Source organism: Mytilus trossulus, chromosome 12 (genome assembly GCF_036588685.1).
Source record: "Mytilus trossulus isolate FHL-02 chromosome 12, PNRI_Mtr1.1.1.hap1, whole genome shotgun sequence".
In the NCBI taxonomy this organism is placed as follows: domain Eukaryota; kingdom Metazoa; phylum Mollusca; class Bivalvia; order Mytilida; family Mytilidae; genus Mytilus; species Mytilus trossulus.
In genome coordinates, this window is record NC_086384.1 from 33,418,782 (window position 1) to 33,432,300 (window position 13,519).

The window sequence follows — 13,519 nt, forward strand, 5'->3', positions numbered from 1 at the left end:
TGTGGTATGATTGCCAATGAAACAACTATCCACAAAAGACCAAAATGGCGCAGACATTAACAACTACAGGTCACTGTACAGCCTTCAACAATGAGCAAAGCCCAAGACCACATAGTCAGCTATAAAAGGCCTCAATAAGACAAAATAAAACAATTCAAACGAGAAAACTAACGGCCTTGTTTATGTAAAAAAGTGAATGTCTAATGACAGTAACCCTCTTAAAATAAGAAATACATTATAGTGGTAGTTGTATGGTCTGAACAGGAGAGTAATCAAGTGTCCAACTGGAATCCACATTGAGACTTCATTTTAAAAAATATTTGCGACTGCATTTTCTGTTAATTGTATAATATCAACAGGTTTACATAATGGTAAAAGTTCAACTTTTTAAACAATTGAATCCAATCACAGTGTAATTAGCTTATGATGATCTAAAGTTATCCCTGGCTTACATCAATGCTGGTGAACTAACGAATTCCTCGAACTGAGGCTTTTTACATTTGAAATTTTCTATATGAAGATAAGTAAGGGAAACCATCTTTTTAGCTCACCTTTCGGGCCTTGTGAGCTTTTCTCATCACTTGGCGTCCGTCGTTGATAACTTTTACAAAAATCTTCTCTGAAACTACTGGATAAAAAAGGTGTCTGGTGACCAACCAAGATGGCCGCCATGGCTAAAAATAGAACATAGGGGTAAAATGTAGATTTTGGCTTATTAATCTGAAACCAAGGTGAGCGACACAGGCTCTTTAGAGCCTGTAAAAGAGCCTGTAGAAAGAGCCTCTAGCTAAAACTTGCAACTTGGAAGAAAGAAGTGATGCATGTGTTGTAAGAAAAAGCAACCCCTTAACCACTAAAACACCAATTTTTTATTGATAAAGTCTTAACAACAGAGAAGTGTCTGTGTCCAACTGGAATCATCATGAAGTTTATTTAAAGAAATATTTGTGAATTATTGTGAAAATATATGCTTTTGAATTGGTTTTGATTCCCAACACAATGTAAATAGCTTATGATGATGGAAAGTTATCCCTGGCTTACATCAATGCTGGTGAACTAACGAATTCCTCGAACTGAAGCTGTTATTGTTCTACATTTAATTTAAAAGGAAGAGTTCAGAAATACAATTTCTAAAATATAAAACAATTATACATTGGAAATTTTCTACTTTAAAAGAAAAGAAAGGGAATCCCACTTCTTTCCCATTTGTTTATTATTGTCCAAATATTGTTGAGGTGTAGTTACTGACTGGGTAGCTCATGATGTTTAATTCTTTATAATATATACATTTAACAATTGGACACTATCCAGCTGATCCACATGCTCAAATTTCAAGAATACAGTGATTAATAACAGAAAATCTTTGTTGTTGAAGCTAGCAAAAAATATATGCACTACAAATAAATGTGTATGGTCAAATTCAGCCATTGTCAATTGATTATAGTGTTGATATTTTGAAAATAAAAATTGTAAATATTTTCTTTCTTTCACAGGAAAGTAAAAAGGCAGAAATTGAGGCAGAGATTGTAGTTACTGAGACAAATGCTAGGCGTAGATCTTTAGGAAATATTAGGTTTGAACATTTGCTCTTTATCACATAGTGGTAAAAAATAATTAAATAAATAGTTAGAACGTGGTTGATATATAGTAAAAAATCTTATTTTAAAATGTTGCACATTGATTATTGAGATATTTAAACTACTGTTTATATAATTGACCTTTACGATGTGGAAACTACTGTTAGACTAGTGACAGACAAATTCATAGAAACTTAAATAGGTACAGCATTTGTGTTCTTAGATTCTTTTTTTTGTTTTTTTTGTTGAAGCATATTTACTTGTGCTGAAGCTGTTCAAAGTTTTTCCTGATTAAAAGATATATGCATCAAGGCTTGGTTACCATGAATTGAACTATAGAAAGTAGACACAAACAAGTTGTTACCTTGAAATGTTTATCTTCCATTCTTGAGTATTTAGTTATAATTTAAGATAAAAAACAAAGGATTTGTTAATGATTTGAAAAAAATACATATTTTGCTTTATTTTTCAGATTCATTGGAGAATTATTTAAATTGAAAATGTTAACGGAACCAATCATGCATGAATGTGTCTTTAAATTGCTCAATTCCAAAGATGAGGAGAGTTTAGAATGTTTATGTAAATTGTTACGTACTATTGGAAAAGAATTGGACTCTGAAAAGGCCAAGGTAAATATTACATACATTTTTGTACATTGGACCAATTTTGAATTCTACAGCGCCGGAAACGTTTTTTTAATACATTTTTGGCATGAAAAGTATTCAGTGTCTATCATCATTAAATAATTTTTCCAAAGAGTCAAAGTATCATTTTAAAGTAAATATAATTGAAGGATGGTACATAAATGAATAATTGAATTTATACAAAAAACCTTCAGAAATTATCATTGATGTGATAAGCTAATGATGATTAAAAGTTATCCCTGGCTTACATTAATGCTGGTGAACTAACGAATTCCTCGTTTCTGAAAGCTTTTGGCATTGATAGTTTAATTTGTAAGGAAGAGTAGGGAAATTCCAGTTCTTGAATTGAAAATGAAAACAATTAAAAGAGTGGTGGGTATATGCTTAATTTAACCACCAACTTTAATACTCACTCAAAATCAATTAAAAGACCTCTGGAGGTTACTAAATATCTTTTAGTCTTGTCACTAGTGACTGGTTACTTGTTCGAACTCACCTCAAGTCTTGAATATGAAAACAATCTAGGTGAGGTGGGGGAGGTATGTTGAGTATTAAACTCAAACTTGAATACTTGAAAAATCAATAGACAGACATCTAGAGATTGACTCTGCACATTATCACCTCAAGTCTGCATGTTTCAATGCATTATCAAATTGCATTTGACAATACTTATATAATAAATGAGTTTTACTACCATATGAATTATGAACTGTAGAATTGTTTTGACTGCCAAAACTGTTGTCAGCTTATGATGATCTAAAGTTATCCCTGGCTTACATCAATGCTGGTGAACTAACGAATTCCTCGAACTGAAGCTGTTTAAATTTTGATATTGTATGAAAGAATTTTTATGGAATTCCACCCCTCAAAACTAAATTATTTTTTTACCCCAAATAAAACTGGGAGTTTAATTAAAGTAGTTGTAGGTATATTATGCCAAAATAAGCCAGTAATTACATAAACAAAAACCCATAAAGTATCTTCAAAACTTCCTACTTGTCTTATTTAAAGACAAATGTCCATTGTAAGTTAAATACAAATAAAGTCTGCTATATCCAATATATAATGGCTTGCAATAAACTGTTCGGAAATATAAACAAAATTTTTACACGGTGGTCTATTTTACTTTTCTTATTCCCATCACAGTGTAATTAGCTTATGATGATGGAAAGTTATCCCTGGCTTACATCAATGCTGGTGAATTAACGAATTCCTCGTTTCTGAAGTTGATTACATTGAAATATCAATTTGTAAGGGAGATTTAGGGAAATTTCATTTAAATATGTAAAGGAAGGGTGGGGGTTTGTGTTAAATTTAACAACAACTTAAACAAACCAATAAGTATCAATCAAAGACATGTAAAGGTTGCTAAATGGTCTCTCTCTACACTGTTTACTGTTTACAATTTATAAATAATAAATGAGTTGTACTAACATGTGAGTTATGGACTAGAATTGTTTTGACTGCCTTGACAGTTTTGTCAGCTTATGATGATCTAAAGTTATCCCTGGCTTACATCTATGCTGGTGAACTAACGAATTCCTCGAACTGAAGCTGTTTAAAAGTTATTATGTGAGAGTTGAAATGGAATTTAATCTCTCATAACTAAAATTCATTGTTTTATACCCCAAATATAACTGGAAATTAATTAAAATTAGCTGTAGGTATATGTCAAAATGAACCAGTCATCCCATAAACAAAAACCCAATAAAAGAGTTCTAATTCGTCTTGGTTAAAGAAACAAAATTCCATTATAGTCTTCACACAATTTCAGTCTGATTTAACTAACCTATTACAATAAATAGTATGGAAATATGAACAAGATGCTAAACACTAACACTTTGACCTATTTAATTTCTTACTTCTGTCACAGTGTAACTAGCTTATGATGATGAAAAGTTATCCCTGGCTTACATCAATGCTGGTGAATTAACGAATTCCTCGTTTCTGAAGTTATAAACATTGAAATTTCAATTTGTCAGGGATATGGGGAGGCAGGAAATTCCAATAACATATGAAAAATTGGAGGGGGGATAGGGCTATATGTTAAATTAAACCGCAACCTTAACAAACCAATAAAAATTCATCAAAGACATGTATAGGTTGTTTCATAGTCTTGACACTGATGACCGTTTACATGCTAAAACTTGTCTCAATGAATTATTGAGTTTCAGTTAATAATTAACACATTGTGAAAACTACCATGTGAATTATGAACTGGAGAATTGTTTGGGCTGCCTTAACAGTGTTGTTAGCTTATGATGATCTAAAGTTATCCCTGGCTTACATCTATGCTGGTGAACTAACGAATTCCTCGAACTGAAGCTGTTAAAATTTTATTATGTAAGAATGAGTTTTTTGGAATTCCACCTCAAAACAAAAGGGAATTTTGTATTTACCCCCCAATAAAACTGGTAATTAAATTAAAGAAGCTAGGTATGTATTTATGTCAAAATGAATCGGTAATATCATAACCAAAACCCATAAAAGACTGCTAAAAGTTCCTATTTCGTCTCATGTAAAGAAAATTGTCATTTTAAGCTAAACACAATTTCTGTCTGCTTTATCCAACATACTATGGCTTGCAATAAACAGTATGGAAAACAAGAAGAGAAATACATAATGTTGGCCTTTTTAATTTTTCATTCTTACTTCAGTGTACTTAGCTTATGATGATGAAAAGTTATCCCTGGCTTACATCAATGCTGGTGAACTATCGAATTCCTCGTTGCTGAAGTTTTTTACATTGAAATTTCACTTTGTAAGGGAGAAGAGGGAAATTCCATTCAGTTATAAAAAGGGGAGGATTCTATGTTAAAATAAACAGCAAACTTGACAAAACAAATAAAAGTGAACGAATTCAAAGACATGTAGAGATTTGTGAAGTTGTCTGGTAGACATGACACTGGTGATTGTTTACATGCTTAAACTCACTTCAAGTCTGTATATTTCTATGACTTATTGAATTTTCAGTAAAAAATGAACCTTTAACATGTGAATTGTGAACTGTAAAATTGATTTGACTGCCATAACAGTGTTGTCAGCTTTTGATGATTTAAAGTTATCCCTGGCTTACATCAATGCTGGTGAACTAACGAATTCCTCGAACTGAAGCTGTTTAAAAATTATGTAAGAAAGAGTATTTATTGAATTCAATCTCAAATATTAAAATGATTTTTTTTTACCAGAAATAAAACTGGGAATAAAAAAAAATAGCTATAGGTTTATGCCAAAATGAATCATTTATCCCATAAACTAAAACTGATAAAAGAGTTTTCAAAGTTCCAATTTTGTTTTAGTGTCTTAGTTAAAGAAAAATGTCCATTTTAAACTGAACTCATCTTAAGTCTGCTTTGTCGGATATATTGTGGTTTATAATAAACTGGAAATATAAACAAGATGAAAATACTAACACATTGGCCTATTTAATTTTGTATTTCCATCACAATGTAAATAGCTTATGATGATGAAAAGTTATCCCTGGCTTACATCAATGCTGGTGAACTAACGAATTCCTCGAACTGAAGCTGTGATCATTGAACATTTTGTTTGAAAAGAAGAGTTGAAAAATTCAATTTCTTAAATATGAAAAAAGATGCAGGGTGTATATGTTATGTAAGAGACAGCAACCTTACAAACCCCAAAACATCAAGAGGATGTTATATGGTCTTAACAATAGAGACATGAGAGATTTGTCTGTAAATTAACTTCGTCTTAATATTCAATTGTTGAGTTTCGATAAGCTATAAATAAGTTGTAAATCATGGATTGTAGAATTGTCATAAATGTTGTCAGCTTATGATGATCTAAAGTTATCCCTGGCTTACATCTATGCTGGTGTTGATCAATTTTCCATTGCTCAGCTCTAACACACTTTAAGTATATGTTTTATCCAATAAATTTGGGATTACAATATACAGTGTGAAAATAATAAATAACTTGTGAAATCCTAACATGTTATAAAAAATGAGATATTTATAAAAAAAAAACACACATCTAATTCTCATCCCAATGTAGTAAGCTTATGATGAGATAAAGTTATCCCTGGCTTACATTAATGATGGTGAATAAACGAATTCCTCGTTTCTGAAGCTGCTTACATTGAAATGATGATTTGTTGTAAGAAAGTTATGGATTTCCACTTTAATATAAATAAAATGTGGGGAATATATTTAATGAGGCAGCAACTTTGACATCTACAAAAAAAAAAAACATCCAAAGGTTGCTTTATAGGTTGTCTTTGTCAAACTCTTTTTCTATTTCGAATTGATTTGGAAATATAGTGTGGAAATAATGTAGAAGTTGTGAAGGACTTGCATGTCATATTATAAAGTTTGGTCTTTTTGATTGTATGTGCTTCTTGTCACCTTGTAATCAGCTAATGATGATTAAAAGTTATCCCTGGCTTACATCAATGCTGGTGAACTAACGAATTCCTCGAACTGAAGCTGTTTACATTGAACATTTTTGTGTAAGGGAGAGGGGCAATTCCACTTTTTACAAAGTTGTAAGGTACATACTGTGGATTCATTTATTTTCGTGGATTGATGAAAACTTGCATATTCGTGGATATGTAAATTCGTTGTTTTGGCAAATTCGGCATACATTCCTTTATAAAATCTGAATTTCGTTGAACATTTAAATTCGTGGTTCCCCTGTCCTCACGAAATCCACGAAAATTGGTATCCAAGGAATATTAATGAATCCACAGTATAGATAAAAAGAAATGTAGTGTACATGTATAATCTGATCATTAAAAACAAGTCTGTATCAAACTTGAACTTCCCAACAACAAGTCTGCTTTGTTTTAATATATTTTATAAGTCTAGACTATAACATTGATTTTGTTTCTCATCAGTGTAACCTGCATATGATGATTAAAAGTTATCCCTGGCTTACATCAATGCTGGTGAATTAACGAATTCCTCGTTTCTGATGTTGGTTACATTAAGAATAAATGTATAGAAATTATGGAAAAGTAATGTAGTGCAAATATAAAGACTTGTGCTTTTGCTTAAAAAATACTAATAGTAATTAAATAAAAAGGAATTCAATATATCTAAAGATAAGACCTTATGGTGTAACTTGTAAAAACCTTTGTAACAACAGGATTATAGATAACTGAAATATATTCTCTTTTTCAGCCAAGAGTAGATCAGTATTTCCAAAGAATGCATAAGGTGATAGAAGAAAAGAAGACCTCATCAAGAGTGAAATTTATGTTACAAGACGTGATAGAACTCAGAATGGTAAGAATATAAACTGTACATTCTAAAATGGAGGGAATGTATACATGTAGTTGCCACTTGTTTAAACTTTTTCTCTGTTGCTTAATATCATTCCATATCTTATTAAAAAAAAAAGTACATGTAGAAAACCTTTTACACGAGATTTATGTGAATATCTCTTAACCCTTTCACCAATTGCTGTCCAGACAGAAGCTACTCTTGAGACGATGGCTTCCCTGGCTACTTTGACTCAAGTGGGAGATCTTCATAATAAATGTCAATAAAAACTTGTTTGTAGTTATTTGTGTATTTATTTCATGCACTAATACCATGTTCAGTTTTTTTTATGTTTTGATAATGTTTTCCTCATAAAATATTCAAATTTTCAATTTTTCCCGCATTATTGAAATGAAATTCCCAAAATTCTGCTCTTTGACCCCAAAATCGTAATTTTTTATCTCAAAACGCCAAAATTTTGAAAATTTTAATGAGGCTGTACAAATTCCTCATACTGAACAATGTCCATTCCAAGTGTTTTGTACATAAAACAACATTTTATGTCAAAAAAGTATACTAGTTTGGCTTCAATTCTTCCATATTCTTTCCAAAAAAATGTTCCCTCATTTCAAATTCTCGTAAATTCTGTAAATTTCCTCTGATTTTGACACCGTTTTCAACAAACGGAAATGCCATGTTTACACTTTCATCTGGGTATTCATCAAAGAAAGATAACTCATGTTTGCACTGTTTTGAGCTGGAAATATAAAAGATGTATGCCGATCACAGTAAAACGGGACTCGTGGTCAGCAGTCTGAATTCGTGAATCCCGGTAAACCGGGACTCGTAGGCGAAAGGGTTAATCTGAATTGATCTATGATTTATTTGAATTAATTGAAACATGTTGTATGACTGCTATAAGCTGGTATATGAGCCAGTCCCTCCAAAACAGCACAAAAAACACAAAACTTGCCAAAAATCCTAAATATGTGCAGAATTATTGGTAGCAGAATGTAACACCATTTGTTTTTCACACTCTTTGGCTTTTATCATGTTTAATCAACTTATGATGATGAAAAAGTTATCCCTGGCTTACATAAATGCTGGTGAACAACTGAATTCCTCGTTTCTGAAGTTGGTTACATCAAAAATAAGTAAATTGCTGTTCACATATAAAGCAACTGTATTTGAAAATAGGTAAACTTAAATAACAATAATGAGTATGACTGAAAAAAACCCAACCTTAATGTGTTGAAACTATCTATATCTATCATTTCTTTTTAAAGAGCAATTGGGTACCACGAAGAGATGAAAGTAATCCAAAGACGATAGAACAAATTCACAAAGAGGCTCAGCAGGAGGCTCAGGAGAAACAATTATTGGTCCAGTCATTGAATACACAAGCAAAGTCTGGAGGTGGTGGTGGACGTGGTGGACGAGGAGGAGGAGGAGGTAGGAGTCAACATTCATATGAACATAAGATGTGCCAATGAGACAACTATCCACTCAAGATTCAAATGAAGTGGATGAAAGCAATTTTAGGCAACCATAGTCTTCACCAATGAGAGAAACCCACAATTTTAGGCAACCATAGCCTTCAACAATGAGAGAAACCCATACCATATGGTCAGCTATAACAGGCCCTGGACATGAAAAATATGAACAAATTCAACTGAGAAAACTAACTGCCTTTTTTATAACTAAACAATTAGTGAAACAATGACACAAACACTCAACTAAAGGCTCCTGACTTGGGACATGCACTTAAAGAATATGAAGGTGTTATTATGTTAATTTAAGTGCAAACTGTGAAACTGAAATATGTAGACCATTTAAAACATGTACCCTGAGTTGAACCATTATAATAAAAAAACAAAACATTTTAGGTCCTCGACTTGGTAGAGATGCTGGTTCAATGGGTGCTACACCTGATGGCTGGAGTACAGTTGCTGGACCTCCTAGTAGGAGAGGAGAAAGACAGACTATTGATCCTGCAAGGTTAAGACTATCCAAAGTAAGTTCATTCATATGCTTAAGGATGTGGAATATGTACTTCACTCTGCTTAATTCTTTACAGTTGACCTCACTTATGTTAAATACAGTATTTGATTTGGAACGGATACTGTAAATTCAGAAATTATTCTGTGCATTTATTATTGTGATTTGTCACGAATTGACAACATTGCAAGTTAAACAATTGCGTTTGCAAACTACATAAAGATCTTTGTTTCTGTTATCAAAATAGAAATACTTATTATTGCGATACTCACCCAGTTGCATTATTCGCATTAATTTAAACCTCACAATAATTTCTTGATTTACAGTATGAAAGATAGTCCGTGATGAATATTAGTTATCCCTGTCAGATAAAAATAGTGTTGAACTTTATTCTGAGACTTGAAAACACTATTTAAAAATCCTTGATGAAGAAAGAATGCTAAAAAGATGCAGTATACTTTCTCAGTTGTCCGTCATATACAAATGTGGCATTTGTCTCACTTTCAGTGTGAGCCTGAGGTATAACAAAGTATTGAAATGCTGATAATTGCTATACACAATGTATGTGTTAAGATGAATAGTGTGATTTATAGAATTTGTTAATAAGGACTTTGTTTTGGAAGAATTTGTAACAGCATCCAGTTAAAACCATTTCTTATTTGTATTACATTTAACATAGAAAGTGTCTTTGATGAATAAAAGTTATCCCTGTCAGAACTGAAATGGTGACCAACTTTTGTCTGAGACTTTTTCTGATTAACATGTTAGAGAATGCTTCAAGAAAAAATTAATTGCTCTTGGCTGATGAATAAGAGTACTTAATTTGATTCAATTATTTAAGGGCCTGTTTATCAAATAGCAATAATTAATTTTACATTTCTGTCCATTGTTCAATAATCACATTCATAAATGCATGCACACACTTGAATTGACAGTATTTGATTATAGAATTATTTTTTTTAGCAAAATGTTGATGAGAACATTCAGTTAGGTCCTGGTGGTGGAGCTGGTAGATTTGCTGGATGGCAAAGAGGAAGTTCAGGTGGTGGTGCTAGAACTTCACAGGAAGCAGAAAAAACACCCGGAAACAGGTTGGTATATCAGATTGTTTATAAGGGAAAAAAAAGAATTTCACAAAATGTAGGCTTTTAAAAGCACTTGTTTTCTCTTTTGTTTGTGTAATGACCTTCTGGTCTTGTGGTAGTTGACCAGTTATTTAAAACCCGAAAAAATAACCTTTGTATATAAACAAGATGGAGATTTCACATGAGGATTGTGATATCAAATGTTTACAATTAATGGGAGCAAATATTTGTCACTTATTTCAAGTTGAATGTTTTTTCTTTCAACAGATCTTTCTTTTCAATGTCATAGGGAATAAAAGTTGTAATTTCAAGTGTAATTGAGTAGATTGGCCTTATGGGGCATAACTTGTCTGATTACTTTTCATGTGTTGAAATAGTTGATTTATCATAGATATAACTGAATTATTCAGTTTGTAAAGAAATTGACAAATAAATTATGATATTTTTATGACTTTACACAGATTTTCCGCACTCAGTAAACCTGAAGATGAAGGAAGATCACGGTATGGAGTTAGTCCTGCACGTGATGGAGGTAGAGGAGGAAGAGGATTTGGGAGGCCAGTACGAGTTTCTCAAAGAGCCTCACAGGAACAAGAAAAAGAAAGCGCCCTTGCTGCAGCTAGGTATATACCTTTAATTTTCAAACTGTTAATCAATGTCTATGATGAATAAAAGTTATCCCTGTCAGAACTGAAATGGTGACCAACTTTATCTGAGACTGACTGATTAATGCTTTACAATGTTTTATAGAATTCTTCAAGACTGAGGAATATTTCTTTATTCTTTATTGATGAATAAGAATACTTTGTTTAGTTATTAAATATCCTTCATATACAAATATGTTTTCATTATGTGTAATTAATCCACTTCAAATGAAGATAAAGGGAGGTAACCATTAATCAAAGCTTCCTATACTGACTGTTCAATGTCTTTTCAAATTCACCACTTGACAACATGCTGTTAAGAAAACTTATATATTCTAACACATGCTCCTAATATCAAACCTTAAAATCTGTAACATTGATATTTTATCCTTTATTAGGTCAATTGCCGGTGGTCAAACCACACCTAGGGAAGGACCCAGCAGAGAAAGTAGTCGCGGACGGGAACCTCGTGAGAGCTCTTTAAAAGAGCCAGAAAAACCTGTCGAAGCTAGTGTTGAATTAACTGAAGCAGAAATGGTGAAGAAAGCTAAAGCAATCTTAGATGAATACCTCCATTTACAAGATATGAAGGTCAGTAAAATTCACCTTTAAAGAACTCTACAGATGTTTAATATGAGCTCAATTGTTTAGAAAATTACATAAGTTAATGAAAAGATTTTAGCAAAGTCATATAGATTAGCCTTATAACAATAGGTACATGACCGTTTGGTTCTTACATAAATTTCTTGATATATTTTTTCTACTTTCTTTTAAACAACTTGAGTGATAGCATATCCATATTTATTGTGAAAATAAAGTGGAAGAAACTGTTGTGATCTGATTTGATAAATTGAGTGCAATGTACTTGACAACAAATAGCATAAAGGGGTTTTGTTGTAAAGTACATATATAAATGTAACACTTTAATTGATGACATCTCAATTAATTCAATGTTTGATATATTTAATTCCAGGAGGCTCTTATATGTGTAGAAGAATTGAATTGCCCCTCACTCAACCATGTGTTCGTTTCTGAATGTATAAATCAAGTGCTAGAGAGATCTACAGTCGCTAGACGACATACAGGTCTTTTACTTCACGATCTAGTCAAGAAACCAATCATCACTGATAAGCAATATTTACAAGGGTAAGTGAAGTAATATGGAATGGTGTCACTTTTACCCTTCAGTTATATCAGATGCAAACAGGAGCATCTTCTCATTCTCCATTTATTTCACAGAGTTCTCAACTAAAAAGATTTTTAGAAATTCTCTCATCCAATAAGTCTCTTCACGGTCAGTTGAGCCATATTGGATAGGGGCAGATTTTCATAATGGTAGTAAAAATGGTGCGAAAACATGCATAGGATATCCCATACTTTAATACTATTTCCATCTCTTTCATAAAAATCTGCCCCCAATCCAATATGGCTGAACTAACTGTGAAGAGCCCTATTGTTCAAAGACAATAAATATTGTTTTATTTCATGCAATTTGGAGTCGAAGATGATTTTTATATAAAGTTATCCAGGTCTGATGATCAATGTTGATAACTTTTCTTTCTGAGACTTCAAATATAAATTTTTTGTTAAGTAAGTTTATTAATTGTATCTTGTTGAAAATTACTGCTACTGTAGAACCAAGACAATGCAGTTGAGAAACCAATTCCAGAAACTTAAAACTTTATACTCTATAGAAATGCTAAGAGCCATACATTATACACACACAAAAATATTGATATGTGGTTGTTTTTATCCAAATTATTTTCTTGAACGTCTCTATTTCGTTTTACTTGATGACTTCATTATTCATTATGTTATGTTGAAGCCATGTGCAAGAACTGCTTAAAATGATTGAAAATACCATTTCATAGGCTGATTTACCTCCATTGGTTTTTATCCCATCACACAAATCTTCCCTCATCTGCAAATGAATTATAACTTTTTTCCCTATTTAAACCTCTATGATCAATTAAGTGACTGGATTCTCAACTGTTCAAAGACAATAAATATTGGGTATTTTAAATGCAAAGTGTAGTCAAAGATGATTTTTATATAAAGTTATCCAGGTCTGATAATCTATGTTGATAACTTTTCTTTCTGAGACTACAATCTAATTTGTTAATTAAGATAATTAATTGTATCTAGTTGAAAATGACCACTACTATAGATCCAAGTCCAAAATAATTGGCGGGAAAATAACATAATTTAAAGTAAAAAAAGGATTGATATGGTTCAAATTCTTGCACTTTATAAACCGAGTTTAAAAAGCATATATATGCAAAAATGCAAGATGAAGGTTATATGCAAAAATCAATACACTTTTTGTAATAATTTTTATGTAAAATT

At 31.8% G+C, this 13,519-nt stretch overlaps 1 protein-coding gene and 2 non-coding genes across 9 annotated transcripts in view; all 3 read left to right on the forward strand.

The window, feature by feature from the left end:
- LOC134693841 (eukaryotic translation initiation factor 4 gamma 1-like) overlaps positions 1-13,519 on the forward strand; it is a 43,462-nt gene that overhangs the window by 26,001 nt on the left and 3,942 nt on the right. For 5 of the 7 annotated variants that reach the window (XM_063554773.1, XM_063554780.1, XM_063554775.1 and 2 more), the window contains 9 exons: positions 1,494-1,573; positions 2,050-2,206; positions 7,366-7,470; positions 8,733-8,898; positions 9,333-9,460; positions 10,408-10,535; positions 10,991-11,152; positions 11,572-11,764; positions 12,147-12,319. In XM_063554773.1, the coding sequence (XP_063410843.1) occupies positions 1,494-1,573; positions 2,050-2,206; positions 7,366-7,470; positions 8,733-8,898; positions 9,333-9,460; positions 10,408-10,535; positions 10,991-11,152; positions 11,572-11,764; positions 12,147-12,319 (1,292 nt within the window). Of the gene's footprint in view, positions 1-1,493; positions 1,574-2,049; positions 2,207-7,365; positions 7,471-8,732; positions 8,899-9,330; positions 9,461-10,407; positions 10,536-10,990; positions 11,153-11,571; positions 11,765-12,146; positions 12,320-13,519 lie in introns of all 7 variants that reach the window. The other 2 variants (XM_063554774.1, XM_063554776.1) reach the window with 2 other exon arrangements.
- LOC134693912 (small nucleolar RNA R38) lies at positions 10,125-10,195 on the forward strand. Its single transcript, XR_010102521.1, has one exon. It is a non-coding gene; the product is annotated as a small nucleolar RNA R38 (small nucleolar RNA).
- LOC134693902 (small nucleolar RNA R38) lies at positions 13,204-13,281 on the forward strand. The gene has a single exon (XR_010102512.1). It is a non-coding gene; the product is annotated as a small nucleolar RNA R38 (small nucleolar RNA).